Raw genomic sequence first — 13,805 nt, forward strand, 5'->3', positions numbered from 1 at the left:
ATCAGGCCCAGAGTTACAGACTGCTATATCAGGCCCAGAGTTACAGACTGCTATATCAGGCCCAGAGTTACAGACTGCTATATCAGGCCCAGAGTTAGACTGCTATATCAGTCCACTAATACAGGACTAGTAAAGGTCTGTTAATACAGGACTAGTAAAGGTCCTCTAATACAGGACTAGTAAAGGTCTGTTAATACAGGACTAGTAAAGGTCCTCTAATACAGGACTAGTAAAGGTCTGTTAATACAGGACTAGTAAAGGTCTGTTAATACAGGACTAGTAAAGGTCTGTTAATACAGGACTAGTAAAGGTCTGTTAATACAGGACTAGTAAAGGTCTGTTAATACAGGACTAGTAAAGGTCTGTTAATACAGGACTAGTAAAGGTCTGTTAATACAGGACTAGTAAAGGTCTGTTAATACAGGACTAGTCAAGGTCCTCTAATACAGGACTAGTAAAGGTCTGTTAATACAGGACTAGTAAAGGTCTGTTAATACAGGACTAGTAAATGTCTGTTAATACAGGACTAGTAAATGTCTGTTAATACAGGACTAGTAAAGGTCTGTTAATACAGGACTAGTAAAGGTCTGTTAATACAGGACTAGTAAAGGTCTGTTAATACAGGACTAGTAAAGGTCTGTTAATACAGGACTAGTAAAGGTCTGTTAATACAGGACTAGTAAAGGTCTGTTAATACAGGACTAGTAAAGGTCTGTTAATACAGGACTAGTAAAAGTCCTCTAATACAGGACTAGTCAAGGTCTGTTAATACAGGACTAGTAAAGGTCCTCTAATACAGGACTAGTAAAGGTCTGTTAATACAGGACTAGTAAAGGTCTGTTAATACAGGACTAGTAAAAGTTTACCTAGAGGAGAGTTAACAAACGTTAACAACGACCCCTACTGACGTTAACAACGACCCCTACTGACGTTAACAACGACCCCTACTGACGTTAACAATGACCCCTACTGACGTTAACCTGCTCCAACACTATTGTAGATGACTGAGAAGAGACTCCTATACCAACACCTACTGACGTTAACAGAAGAGACTCCTATACCAACACCTACTGACGTTAACAGAAGAGACTCCTATACCAACACCTACTGACGTTAACAGAAGAGACTCCTATACCAACACCTACTGACGTTAACAGAAGAGACTCCTATACCAACACCTACTGACGTTAACAGAAGAGACTCCTATACCAACACCTACTGACGTTAACAGAAGAGACTCCTATACCAAAACCTACTGACGTTAACAGAAGAGACTCCTATACCAACACCTACTGACGTTAACAGAAGAGACTCCTATACCAACACCTACTGACGTTAACAGAAGAGACTCCTATACCAACACCTACTGACGTTAACAGAAGAGACTCCTATACCAACACCTACTGACGTTAACAGAAGAGACTCCTATACCAACACCTACTGACGTTAACAGAAGAGACTCCTATACCAACACCTACTGTACTCGGACACCATTCAAATCATATCTAAATGTATTTGTCACGTGCTCCGAATACAACAAGTGTAGACCTTACAGTGAAATGCTTACCGGTACTTACAAGCCCTTAACTAACAGCGCAGTTCAAGAAGAGTTAAGAAAATATTTACCAGGTGGACTAAAATCAAAAGTAATAATTTCCAGTAACACAACAATAATGAGGCTCTATACAGGGGGACGCCGGCACCGAGTCACGAAGTCGTTTTTGAAATGCTGTGTAATATTTAGTTCTTATTGGACGTTGCTAACCTGTGTTGCAGAACGTCATGATGCTCTCTATGTGGTGGGGTCTCTGGATGAGACATTGGAGCTGAGAGGGATGAGGTATCATCCCATCGACATCGAGACATCCGTTATCCGCTCACACAAGAGCATCGCTGAATGGTGAGGCACATTAATCTATACCCACATATCTGTAGTCCCACATCTGCACACAGGAGACGCTAGTCCCACATCTACACACAGGAGACTATATAGTCCCACATCTACACACAGGAGACTATATAGTCCCACATCTACACACAGGAGACGCTAGTCCCACATCTACACACAGGAGACTATATAGTCCCACATCTACACACAGGAGACTATATAGTCCCACATCTACACACAGGAGACTATATAGTCCCACATCTACACACAGGAGACTATATAGTCCCACATCTACACACAGGAGACTATATAGTCCCACATCTACACACAGGAGACTATATAGTCCCACATCTACACACAGGAGACTATATAGTCCCACATCTACACACAGGGGACTATATAGTCCCACATCTACACACAGGAGACTATATAGTCCCACATCTACACACAGGAGACGCTAGTCCCACATCTACACACAGGAGACTATATAGTCCCACATCTACACACAGGAGACTATATAGTCCCACATCTACACACAGGAGACTATATAGTCCCACATCTACACACAGGAGACTATATAGTCCCACATCTACACACAGGAGACTATATAGTCCCACATCTACACACAGGAGACTATATAGTCCCACATCTACACACAGGAGACTATATAGTCCCACATCTACACACAGGAGACTATATAGTCCCACATCTACACACAGGAGACTATATAGTCCCACATCTACACACAGGAGACGCTAGTCCCACATCTACACACAGGAGACGCTAGTCCCACATCTACACACAGGAGACTATATAGTCCCACATCTACACACAGGAGACTATATAATCCCACATCTACACACAGGAGACTATATAGTCCCACATCTACACACAGGAGACTATATAGTCCCACATCTACACACAGGAGACTATATAGTCCCACATCTACACACAGGAGACTATATAGTCCCACATCTACACACAGGAGACGCTAGTCCCACATCTACACACAGGAGACTATATAGTCCCACATCTACACACAGGAGACTATATAGTCCCACATCTACTATATAGTCCCACATCTACACACAGGGGACTATATAGTCCCACATCTACACACAGGAGACTATATAGTCCCACATCTACACACAGGGGACTATATAGTCCCACATCTACACACAGGAGACGCTAGTCCCACATCTACACACAGGAGACGCTAGTCCCACATCTACACACAGGGGACTATATAGTCCCACATCTACACACAGGAGACGCTAGTCCCACATCTACACACAGGGGACTATATAGTCCCACATCTACACACAGGGGACTATATAGTCCCACATCTACACACAGGGGACTATATAGTCCCACATCTACACACGGGACTATATAATCCCACATCTACACACATGATACTCTATAGTCCCACATCTACACACAGGAGACTCTATAGTCCCACATCTACACACAGGGAACTATAATCCCACATCTACACACAGGAGACTCTATAGTCCCACATCTACACACAGGAGACTCTATAGTCCCACATCTACACGCAATATACAGATTAACTCAGAGACTTGTGATATCTTTCAATGTCAGGTGTTGTGTAGCATGTATTCGAGGTCAAACTTGATCAGTTCTATATCAGACCACTGAACTCCTGTCTTCCCTGCCTTCCCCTTTTCCCGTCTCTCCTCCTCTGTCTCCCCTTTCTTCCCCTGTCTATCCCCTGCCTTCCCCCGTCTCTTTTCCCTGCTTTCCCCCATTTCTCTCCCCTGCCTTCCCTGTTTCTCCCCCTCTCTGTTCTGTTTTTACTTGCTAGTAGTGGAGCTCACACTGTTAATGCTGCCGGTATAGTCTGAACTTCTCTCCCTCTCCTCCCTGTCTCAGTGCTGTGTTCACGTGGACCAACCTCCTGGTGGTAGTAGTGGAGCTGTCTGGATCAGAGCAGGAGGCTCTGGACCTAGTTCCCCTGGTGACTAACGTGGTTCTGGAGGACCACTACCTGATAGTGGGTGTAGTGGTGGTGGTGGATCCAGGGGTTATACCTATCAACTCAAGAGGAGAGAAACAGAGGATGCACCTACGGGATGGCTTCCTGGCTGACCAGCTGGACCCCATTTATGTGGCCTACAATATGTAAACAACAACATGTCAACAAGATGTAAACACCTGGACCCCGTCTATGTAACGTGTAAACAGAGGAGGAGGAGGAGGGAGAGCCGCTCAGAGAATGAGAAATGGACTATGGACCACACAGCAGAAATGGACTATGGACCACACAGCAGAAATGGACTATGGACCACACAGCAGAAATGGACTATGGACCACACAGCAGAAATGGACTATGGACCACACAGCAGAAATGGACCATGGACCACACAGCAGAAACCTCTTGGTGTCTCTTTCTCCCTGTTTGAGTCCCAGCAGAATAGTGGTGGGGCTGTACAGTCAGAATAGTGATGGTGTTGGTGGGGCTGTACAGTCAGAATAGTGATGGGTCTTGGTGGGGCTGTACAGTCAGAATAGTGATGGTCTTGGTGGGGCTGTACAGTCAGAATAGTGATGGGTCTTTGTGGGGCTGTACAGTCAGAATAGTGATGGTCTTGGTGGGGCTGTACAGTCAGAATAGTGATGGGTCTTGGTGGGGCTGTACAGTCAGAATAGTGATGGGTCTTGGTGGGGCTGTACAGTCAGAATAGTGATGGGTCTTGGTGGGGCTGTACAGTCAGAATAGTGATGGTCTTGGTGGGGCTCTACAGTCAGAATAGTGATGGGTCTTGGTGGGGCTGTACAGTCAGAATAGTGATGGGTCTTGGTGGGGCTGTACAGTCAGAATAGTGATGGGTCTTGGTGGGGCTGTACAGTCAGAATAGTGATGGGTCTTGTTGGGGCTGTACAGTCAGAATAGTGATGGTCTTGGTGGGGCTGTACAGTCAGAATAGTGATGGGTCTTGTTGGGGCTGTACATTCAGAATAGTGATGGTCTTGGTGGGGCTGTACAGTCAGAATAGTGATGGGTCTTGGTGGGGCTGTACAGTCAGAATAGTGATGGTCTTGGTGGGGCTGTACAGTCAGAATAGTGATGGGTCTTGGTGGGGCTGTACAGTCAGAATAGTGATGGTCTTGGTGGGGCTGTACAGTCAGAATAGTGATGGTCTTGGTGGGGCTGTACAGTCAGAATAGTGATGGTCTTGGTGGGGCTGTACATTCAGAATAGTGATGGGTCTTGGTGGGGCTGTACAGTCAGAATAGTGATGGGTCTTGGTGGGGCTGTACAGTCAGAATAGTGATGGTCTTGGTGGGGATGTACAGTCAGAATAGTGATGGGTCTTGGTGGGGCTGTACAGTCAGAATAGTGATGGTCTTGGTGGGGCTGTACAGTCAGAATAGTGATGGGTCTTTGTGGGGCTGTACAGTCAGAATAGTGATGGTCTTGGTGGGGCTGTACAGTCAGAATAGTGATGGGTCTTGGTGGGGCTGTACAGTCAGAATAGTGATGGGTCTTGGTGGGGCTGTACAGTCAGAATAGTGATGGGTCTTGGTGGGGCTGTACAGTCAGAATAGTGATGGGTCTTGGTGGGGCTGTACAGTCAGAATAGTGATGGTCTTGGTGGGGCTCTACAGTCAGAATAGTGATGGGTCTTGGTGGGGCTGTACAGTCAGAATAGTGATGGTCTTGGTGGGGCTGTACAGTCAGAATAGTGATGGGTCTTGGTGGGGCTGTACAGTCAGAATAGTGATGGGTCTTGTTGGGGCTGTACAGTCAGAATAGTGATGGTCTTGGTGGGGCTGTACAGTCAGAATAGTGATGGGTCTTGTTGGGGCTGTACATTCAGAATAGTGATGGTCTTGGTGGGGCTGTACAGTCAGAATAGTGATGGGTCTTGGTGGGGCTGTACAGTCAGAATAGTGATGGTCTTGGTGGGGCTGTACAGTCAGAATAGTGATGGGTCTTGGTGGGGCTGTACAGTCAGAATAGTGATGGTCTTGGTGGGGCTGTACAGTCAGAATAGTGATGGTCTTGGTGGGGCTGTACAGTCAGAATAGTGATGGGTCTTGGTGGGGCTGTACAGTCAGAATAGTGATGGGTCTTGGTGGGGCTGTACAGTCAGAATAGTGATGGGTCTTGGTGGGGCTGTACAGTCAGAATAGTGATGGGTCTTGGTGGGGCTGTACAGTCAGAATAGTGATGGTCTTGGTGGGGATGTACAGTCAGAATAGTGATGGGTCTTGGTGGGGCTGTACAGTCAGAATAGTGATGGTCTTGGTGGGGCTGTACAGTCAGAATAGTGATGGGTCTTTGTGGGGCTGTACAGTCAGAATAGTGATGGTCTTGGTGGGGCTGTACAGTCAGAATAGTGATGGGTCTTGGTGGGGCTGTACAGTCAGAATAGTGATGGGTCTTGGTGGGGCTGTACAGTCAGAATAGTGATGGGTCTTGGTGGGGCTGTACAGTCAGAATAGTGATGGGTCTTGGTGGGGCTGTACAGTCAGAATAGTGATGGTCTTGGTGGGGCTCTACAGTCAGAATAGTGATGGGTCTTGGTGGGGCTGTACAGTCAGAATAGTGATGGTCTTGGTGGGGCTGTACAGTCAGAATAGTGATGGGTCTTGGTGGGGCTGTACAGTCAGAATAGTGATGGGTCTTGTTGGGGCTGTACAGTCAGAATAGTGATGGTCTTGGTGGGGCTGTACAGTCAGAATAGTGATGGGTCTTGTTGGGGCTGTACATTCAGAATAGTGATGGTCTTGGTGGGGCTGTACAGTCAGAATAGTGATGGGTCTTGGTGGGGCTGTACAGTCAGAATAGTGATGGTCTTGGTGGGGCTGTACAGTCAGAATAGTGATGGGTCTTGGTGGGGCTGTACAGTCAGAATAGTGATGGTCTTGGTGGGGCTGTACAGTCAGAATAGTGATGGTCTTGGTGGGGCTGTACAGTCAGAATAGTGATGGGTCTTGGTGGGGCTGTACAGTCAGAATAGTGATGGGTCTTGGTGGGGCTGTACAGTCAGAATAGTGATGGGTCTTGGTGGGGCTGTACAGTCAGAATAGTGATGGGTCTTGGTGGGGCTGTACAGTCAGAATAGTGATGGGTCTTGGTGGGGCTGTACAGTCAGAATAGTGATGGTCTTGGTGGGGCTGTACAGTCAGAATAGTGATGGTCTTGGTGGGGCTGTACAGTCAGACCAGGAAGGCAGGGGACTAGATGGGACTGGAGGAGCAGGCAGGGGACTAGATGGGACTGGAGGAGCAGGCAGGGGACTAGGTGGGACTGGAGGAGCAGGCAGGGGACTGGAGGAGCAGGCAGGGGGCTAGATGGGACTGGAGGAGCAGGCAGGGGACTGGAGGAGCAGGCAGGGGGCTAGATGGGACTGGAGGAGCAGCCTAATGCCAACACTGTGGAGGAGATGGAAGGGACTGATTGTTCATTCCAGCTGGGTTCCTTTAACAATGTTACGTTACAATTTTATATCATACACTTATTAGTACTTTATGGCATGAAGAGTTGAAGACACATGTCCTCCTTGGTCTCAGCAGTCCATTCCAAAAATAACTGTTGAAACAGTCCAAAACAGAGAACTTTAACGTATAAAATATGTCAGATATTATTCCAACACTAATTGTTTCAGACTTCATGTAATCAGTTGATACTCTGGCAAATAACATCATTGGAATTTAACATGATCAACTTGCCACATGTTTTAAATAAGGCCTTAAGTATTCCCAGATGCCTGTTCCTGTCTGATTTTACTTGTGTTGATGTGAGGCAGCTGGTTGGCTGAGGAGGTCAGGTTGAATGATTCGCCCTTGTGCACGTCCCAATATCTCCTGAAGTGTGCGCTTGTTCACTACTTCCCACAAATCTAAAAGCATTGTATTGGTGGAGGGATGGTCTACTGGGAGTTTCCACCATATTTGTTATACCAGTCATTTCCTTTGTAATCAGTGGAGGGATGTGAACACGTTCACACTTTAAACATTTGGAGCATAGCCCTTCTCTCTGTGTGGCTGCAACATGAATACTCTTTCATTGTTTGTATCTAGTGGAATCGGGAGGTATTTTTGCTGAAGATATTATGAATAAAAAGCTCATAGATCACATGGAGACATGGGGTCTGATGAGGGCCAGGCGGTGACATATTACATGATTCCCTCAGAAGACTTCTCTAATGAGTGAGAGGTTCATGTTGTTCTTCTACTGTCATACCTGCTATGTTAAGACCACTTCTCTGTATCCATAATGCATCATGTTGGCCCAGGCAATAGCCTGCTGTAAGTATGTACAGAGTTATGTAAGTTAATATTATTGGGCCCCTGATAGAGCCTCTTGCTCTGGGTACATGGTTCATGTGTGGGACGATACTGAATATGTTTCAGATGAACCTCCAGACTAACCACATATTAACATGTTACTGTCTGAAGACAACAGAACAAAAGGAAAGAAGCCTTGTAATATGTATTGTATGAACACTGAGGACTGGCAACTGCAGGGAGGCAACACCCTGGGGACTGGCAACTGCAGGGAGGCAACCAAGCAACACCCTGGGGACTGGCTACTGCAGGGAGGCAACACCCTGGGGACTGGCAACTGCAGGGAGGCAACCAAGCAACACCCTGGGGACTGGCTACTGCAGGGAGGCAACCAAGCAACACCCTGGGGACTGGCAACTGCAGGGAGGCAACCAAGCAACACCCTGGGGACTGGCAACTGCAGGGAGGCAACCAAGCAACACCCTGGGGACTGGCTACTGCAGGGAGGCAACCAAGCAACACCCTGGGGACTGGCTACTGCAGGGAGGCAACCAAGCAACACCCTGGGGACTGGCTACTGCAGGGAGGCAACCAAGCAACACCTTGGGGACTGGCAACTGCAGGGAGGCAACCAAGCAACACCCTGGGGACTGGCTACTGCAGGGAGGCAACCAAGCAACACCCTGGGGACTGGCAACTGCAGGGAGGCAACCAAGCAACACCCTGGGGACTGGCAACTGCAGGGAGGCAACCAAGCAACACCCTGGAGACTGGCTACTGCAGGGAGACAACCAAGCAACACCCTGGGGACTGGCAACTGCAGGGAGGCAACCAAGCAACACCCTCCCTGGAGACTGGCTACTGCAGGGAGGCAACCAAGCAACACCCTGGAGACTGGCTACTGCAGGGAGACAACCAAGCAACACCCTCCCTGGAGACTGGCTACTGCAGGGAGGCAACCAAGCAACACCCTGGAGACTGGCTACTGCAGGGAGGCAACCAAGCAACACCCTGGAGACTGGCTACTGCAGGGAGGCAACCAAGCAACACCCTGGAGACTGGCTACTGCAGGGAGACAACCAAGCAACACCTTGGGGACTGGCTACTGAAGAGCGACAACCAAACAACTTTCTGACAGACTGTTCTGATGAATGGTGACATCTGTCATCCTGGAGATATTTTGAGGACATTCTGTTTGTGTAAAGATTCATGTGTCTATGGTTTGTTTGTTATTTTCACAACATGCTTTCTTAATAAATACAATACTTTTATCACATGATAATGTTTGTACTTGGAGACTGAACACCTAATTAATCAAGTGTAGACTAACGGTGAAATGCTTACTGACCCTTCCCAGCAATGCAGAATAATAATAGAAACAAATAACAACACAACACATTTAATCCTCGTAAACATTCCCTGTTTTAGGTCAGTTAGGATCACCACTTTATTTTGATAATGTGAAATGTCAGAATAATATTGGAGATAATTATTTATTTCATCACAATCCCACTGGGTCAGAAGTGTACATACACTCATTTAGTATTTGGTAGCATTGCCTTTAAATTGTTTAACTTGGGTCAAACGTTTCGGGTAGCCTTCCACAAGCTTCCCACAATAAGTTGGGGGTGAATTTTGGCCCATTTCTGACAGAGCTGGTGTAACTGAGTCAGGTTTGAAGGCCTCCTTGCTCGCACACTTTTTCAGTTCTGCCCACACATGTTCTATAGGATTGAGGTCAGGGCTTTGTGATGGCCACTCCAATACCTTGACTTTGTTGTCCTTAAGCCATTTTGCCACAACGTTGGAAGTATGCTTGGGGTCATTGTCCATTTGGAAAACCCATTTGTGACCAAGCTTTAACTTCCTGATGATGCTGCCACCCACATGCTTCACGGTTGGGATGGTGTTCCTTCGCTTACAACTCTCCCCCCTTTCCCTCCAAACATAACAATGGTCATTATGGCCAAACAGTTATATTCTTGTTTCATCAGACCAGAGGACATATCTCCAAAAAGTACAATCTTTGTCCCCATGTGCAGTTGCAAACCGTAGTCTGGCTTTTTTATGGCGATTTTGGAGCAGTGGCTTCTTCCTTGCTGTGCGGCCTTTCAGGTTATGTTGATATAGGACTCGTTTTACAGTGGATATACAGTGGGGCAAAAAAGTATTTAGTCAGCCACCAATTGTGCAAGTTCTCCCACTTAAAAAGATGAGAGGCCTGTAATTTTCCTCATAGGTAAACTTCAACTATGACAGACAAGATTAGAAGAAAAAAATTCCAGAAAATCACGTTAGGATTTTTAATGAATTTATTTGCAATTTATGGTGGAAAATAAGTATTTGGTCACCTACAAACAAGCAAGATTTCTGGCTTCTGTAACCTGTAACTTTGTTAAGAGGCTCCTCTCCTCCACTCGTTACCTGTATTAGTGGCACCTGTTTGAACTTGTTATCAGTATAAAAGACACCTGTCCACAACCTCAAACAGTCACACTCCAAACTCCACTACGGCCAAGACCAAATCAGATACCATCTGGAGCGTCTCCCCTGACACATAGACTTCTGGCTCAGTAGCATCAGATACCACCTGGAGCTTCTCCCCTGACACAGACATCTGGCTCAGTAGCATCAGATACCACCTGGAGCTTCTCCCCTGACACATAAACATCTGGCTCAGTAGCATCAGATACCACCTGGAGCTTCTCCCCTGACACAGACATCTGGCTCAGTAGCATCAGATACCACTTGGAGCTTCTCCCCTGACACAGACATCTGGCTCAGTAGCATCAGATACCACCTGGAGCTTCTCCCCTGACACAGACATTTGACTCAGTAGCATCAGATACCACCTGGAGCTTCTCCCCTGACACAGACATCTGACTCAGTAGCATCAGATACCACCTGGAGCTTCTCCCCTGACACATAGACATCTGGCTCAGTAGCATCAGATACCACCTGGAGCTTCTCCCCTGACACATAGACATCTAGCTCAGTAGCATCAGATACCAGCTGGAGCTTCTCCCCTGACACAGACATCTGGCTCAGTAGCATCTGTTGCCCTCTTTGTGAAGAACATGCAAACAGTTTTTTTCACATTGAGATGCAAACACGAGTCACTGAGCCACTTTGTAACCTGGACCATTACAGTAGTGAGTTCTTGTGCAGCTTGTTGTTTGTTCTTTGCACATATATCACTGTATCATCTGCATACACTTGAACTTCAGACCCAGTACAGACAGAAGGCAGATCATTAATGTACAGGCTGAACAGGAGGGGCCCCAGTATTGACCCTTGGGGCACGCCCACATCATAGCTAAGAGTGGGCGACAGCTCATTGCTCACTCTGACACAGTGACACAATGTATGATTTCATCCATCTCAAGGCATTGGGGAAAAGGTTGAACTTGGACTATTTTGTGATGAGAATATCATGGTTAACAGTATCAAAAGCCTTCCTTATCTCCATAAATACAGCCCCAACAACGCCCCCTTTGTCCATCTTGGACTTCACATTTTCCAGAATAAAGCTGTTGGCCGTTTCTAGGTAGTCTGAGTATTCTGGATTGTCTGGATGCTCCGATTTGTCTGGGTGGTCTGGATAGGCTGGATTGGTTGGTTAGACTGGATATTCTGGGTGTTCTGGATGGTTTGGGTAGTCTGGATTGTCTGGGTAGTAAGAATTGTCTGGATGATTTGTGTAGTCTGGATGGTAAGGATGTTCTGGATGTTTTGGTTTGTCTGGATAGTCTGGTTGGTCTGGGTAGTCTGTTTGGTTGGGTGGTCTGGATGATCTGGATAGTTGGGGTAGTCTGGATAGTGTTGATGGTTTTTTAGTCTCGATTGTTTGGGTAGTCTGGATGGTCTGGATGTTTTTTTTAGTCTGGATTGTTTGGGTAGTCTGGATGGTTTGGGTATTCTGGATGTTTTTTTAGTCTGGATTGTCTGGGTATTCTGGATGGTTTGGGTATTTTGGATGGTTTGGGTATTCTGGATGGTTTGGGTAGTCTGGATGGTCTGGGTAGTCTGGATAGTCTGGATGGCCTGGATAGTCTGGGTGGTTTGGGTAGTCTGGATAGGCTGGATGGTACGGATTTACTGGATGTTTTGGTTAGTCTGGGTGGTCTGGATTTTTTTGTGTAGTCTAGGTAGTCTGTATGGTTTGGGTAGTCTTGCTGGTCTGGATGGTCTGATTTGTCTGGATAGTCTGGGATTTCTGGATGGTTTGGGTAGTCTGGATGGTTTGGGTATTCTGGAATGTCTGGATGGTTTGGGTAGTCTGGAATGTCTGGATGGTTTGGGTTGTCGTGATAATCTGGATGGTCTGGATGTTTTGGGTAGTCTGGATGTTTTGGGTAGTCTGGATGGTTTGAGTCGTCTGGATGGTTTGGGTAGTCTGGAATGTATGCTTATTCTGGATGGTTTGGGTAGTCTGGATGGTCTGAATAGTCTCTATGGTTTGGGTAGTCTGGATGGTCTGCATAGAATGGATGGGCTGGATGGTTTGGTAGTCTGGATAGTCTGGATGGTTTGGGTAGTCTGGAATGTCTGCTTATTCTGGATGGTTTGGGTAGTCTGGATGGTCGAATAGTCTCTATGGTTTGGGTAGTCTGGATTGTCTGGGTAGTCTGGATGGTTGGGTAGTCTGGATGGTTTGGATAGTCTGGATAGTGTGGATGGTTTTTTAGTCTGGATGGTCTGGGTATTCTGTATGGTTTGGCTAGTCTGGATGGTCTGGATAGTCTGGATGGTCTTGCTTGGCTGGATGGTCTGAATGTTTGTTTAGTCTGGATTGTCTGGATGGTTTAGGTAGTCTGGATGGTTTGAGTATTCTGGATGGTTTGAGTATTCTGGATGGTTTGAGTATTCTGGATGGTTTGGGTATTCTGGATGGTTTGGGTATTCTGGATGGTTTGGGTATTCTGGATAGTCTGGATGGTTTAGGTAGTCTGGATGGTTTGAGTATTCTGGATGGTTTGGGTATTCTGGATGGTTTGGGTATTCTGGATGGTTTGGGTATTCTGGATAGTCTGGATGGTTTGGGTTGTCTGGATGGTTTGGGTATTCTGGATGGTTTGGGTAGTCTGGATAGTCTGGATGGCCTGGATAGTCTGGGTGGTTTGGGTAGGCTGGATGGTACGGATTTACTGGATGTTTTGGTTAGTCTGGAATGTCTGGGTGGTCTGGATTTTTTGTGTAGTCTAGGTAGTCTGTATGGTTTGGGTAGTCTTGCTGGTCTGGATGGTCTGATTTGTCTGGATAGTCTGGGATTTCTGGATGGTTTGGGTAGTCTTGATGTTTTGGGTATTCTGGAATGTCTGGATGGTTTGGGTATTCTGGAATGTCTGGATGGTTTGGGTTGTCGTGATAATCTGGATGGTCTGGATGTTTTGGGTAGTCTGGATGTTTTTGGTAGTCTGGACGGTTTGGGTAGTCTGGATGTTTTTGGTAGTCTGGATGTTTTTGGTAGTCTGGACAGTTTGGGTAGTCTGGATGGTTTGAGTCGTCTGGATGGTTTGGGTAGTCTGGAATGTATGCTTATTCTGGATGGTTTGGGTAGTCTGGATGGTCTGAATAGTCTCTATGGTTTGGGTAGTCTGGATGGTCTGCATAGAATGGATGGGCCGGATGGTTTGGATAGTCTGGAATGTTTGGG

The 13,805-nt window shown here is 46.6% G+C and overlaps 2 protein-coding genes across 12 annotated transcripts in view; both read left to right on the plus strand.

Moving 5' to 3' along the window:
- Positions 1-9,425, plus strand: part of dip2a (disco-interacting protein 2 homolog A) — a 274,567-nt gene extending 265,142 nt beyond the window's left edge. For 10 of the 11 annotated variants that reach the window (XM_052523083.1, XM_052523084.1, XM_052523087.1 and 7 more), the window contains 2 exons: positions 1,777-1,900; positions 3,785-9,425. In XM_052523083.1, the coding sequence (XP_052379043.1) occupies positions 1,777-1,900; positions 3,785-4,037 (377 nt within the window). In that variant the 3' untranslated portion in view covers positions 4,038-9,425. The remainder of the gene's footprint in view (positions 1-1,776; positions 1,901-3,784) is intronic. The other variant, XR_008140278.1, reaches the window with a different exon arrangement.
- Positions 4,046-9,425, plus strand: LOC127931037 (uncharacterized). Its single transcript, XM_052521817.1, has 3 exons — positions 4,046-4,331; positions 8,374-8,496; positions 8,545-9,425. The coding sequence occupies exons 1-3, from the start codon at positions 4,046-4,048 to the stop codon at positions 9,282-9,284; spliced, it is 1,149 nt and encodes a 382-aa protein (XP_052377777.1). The 3' UTR covers positions 9,285-9,425.
- Positions 9,426-13,805: the final 4,380 nt, after the last annotated feature.

This window comes from Oncorhynchus keta, chromosome 7 (assembly GCF_023373465.1).
Source record: "Oncorhynchus keta strain PuntledgeMale-10-30-2019 chromosome 7, Oket_V2, whole genome shotgun sequence".
NCBI lineage: Eukaryota > Metazoa > Chordata > Actinopteri > Salmoniformes > Salmonidae > Oncorhynchus > Oncorhynchus keta.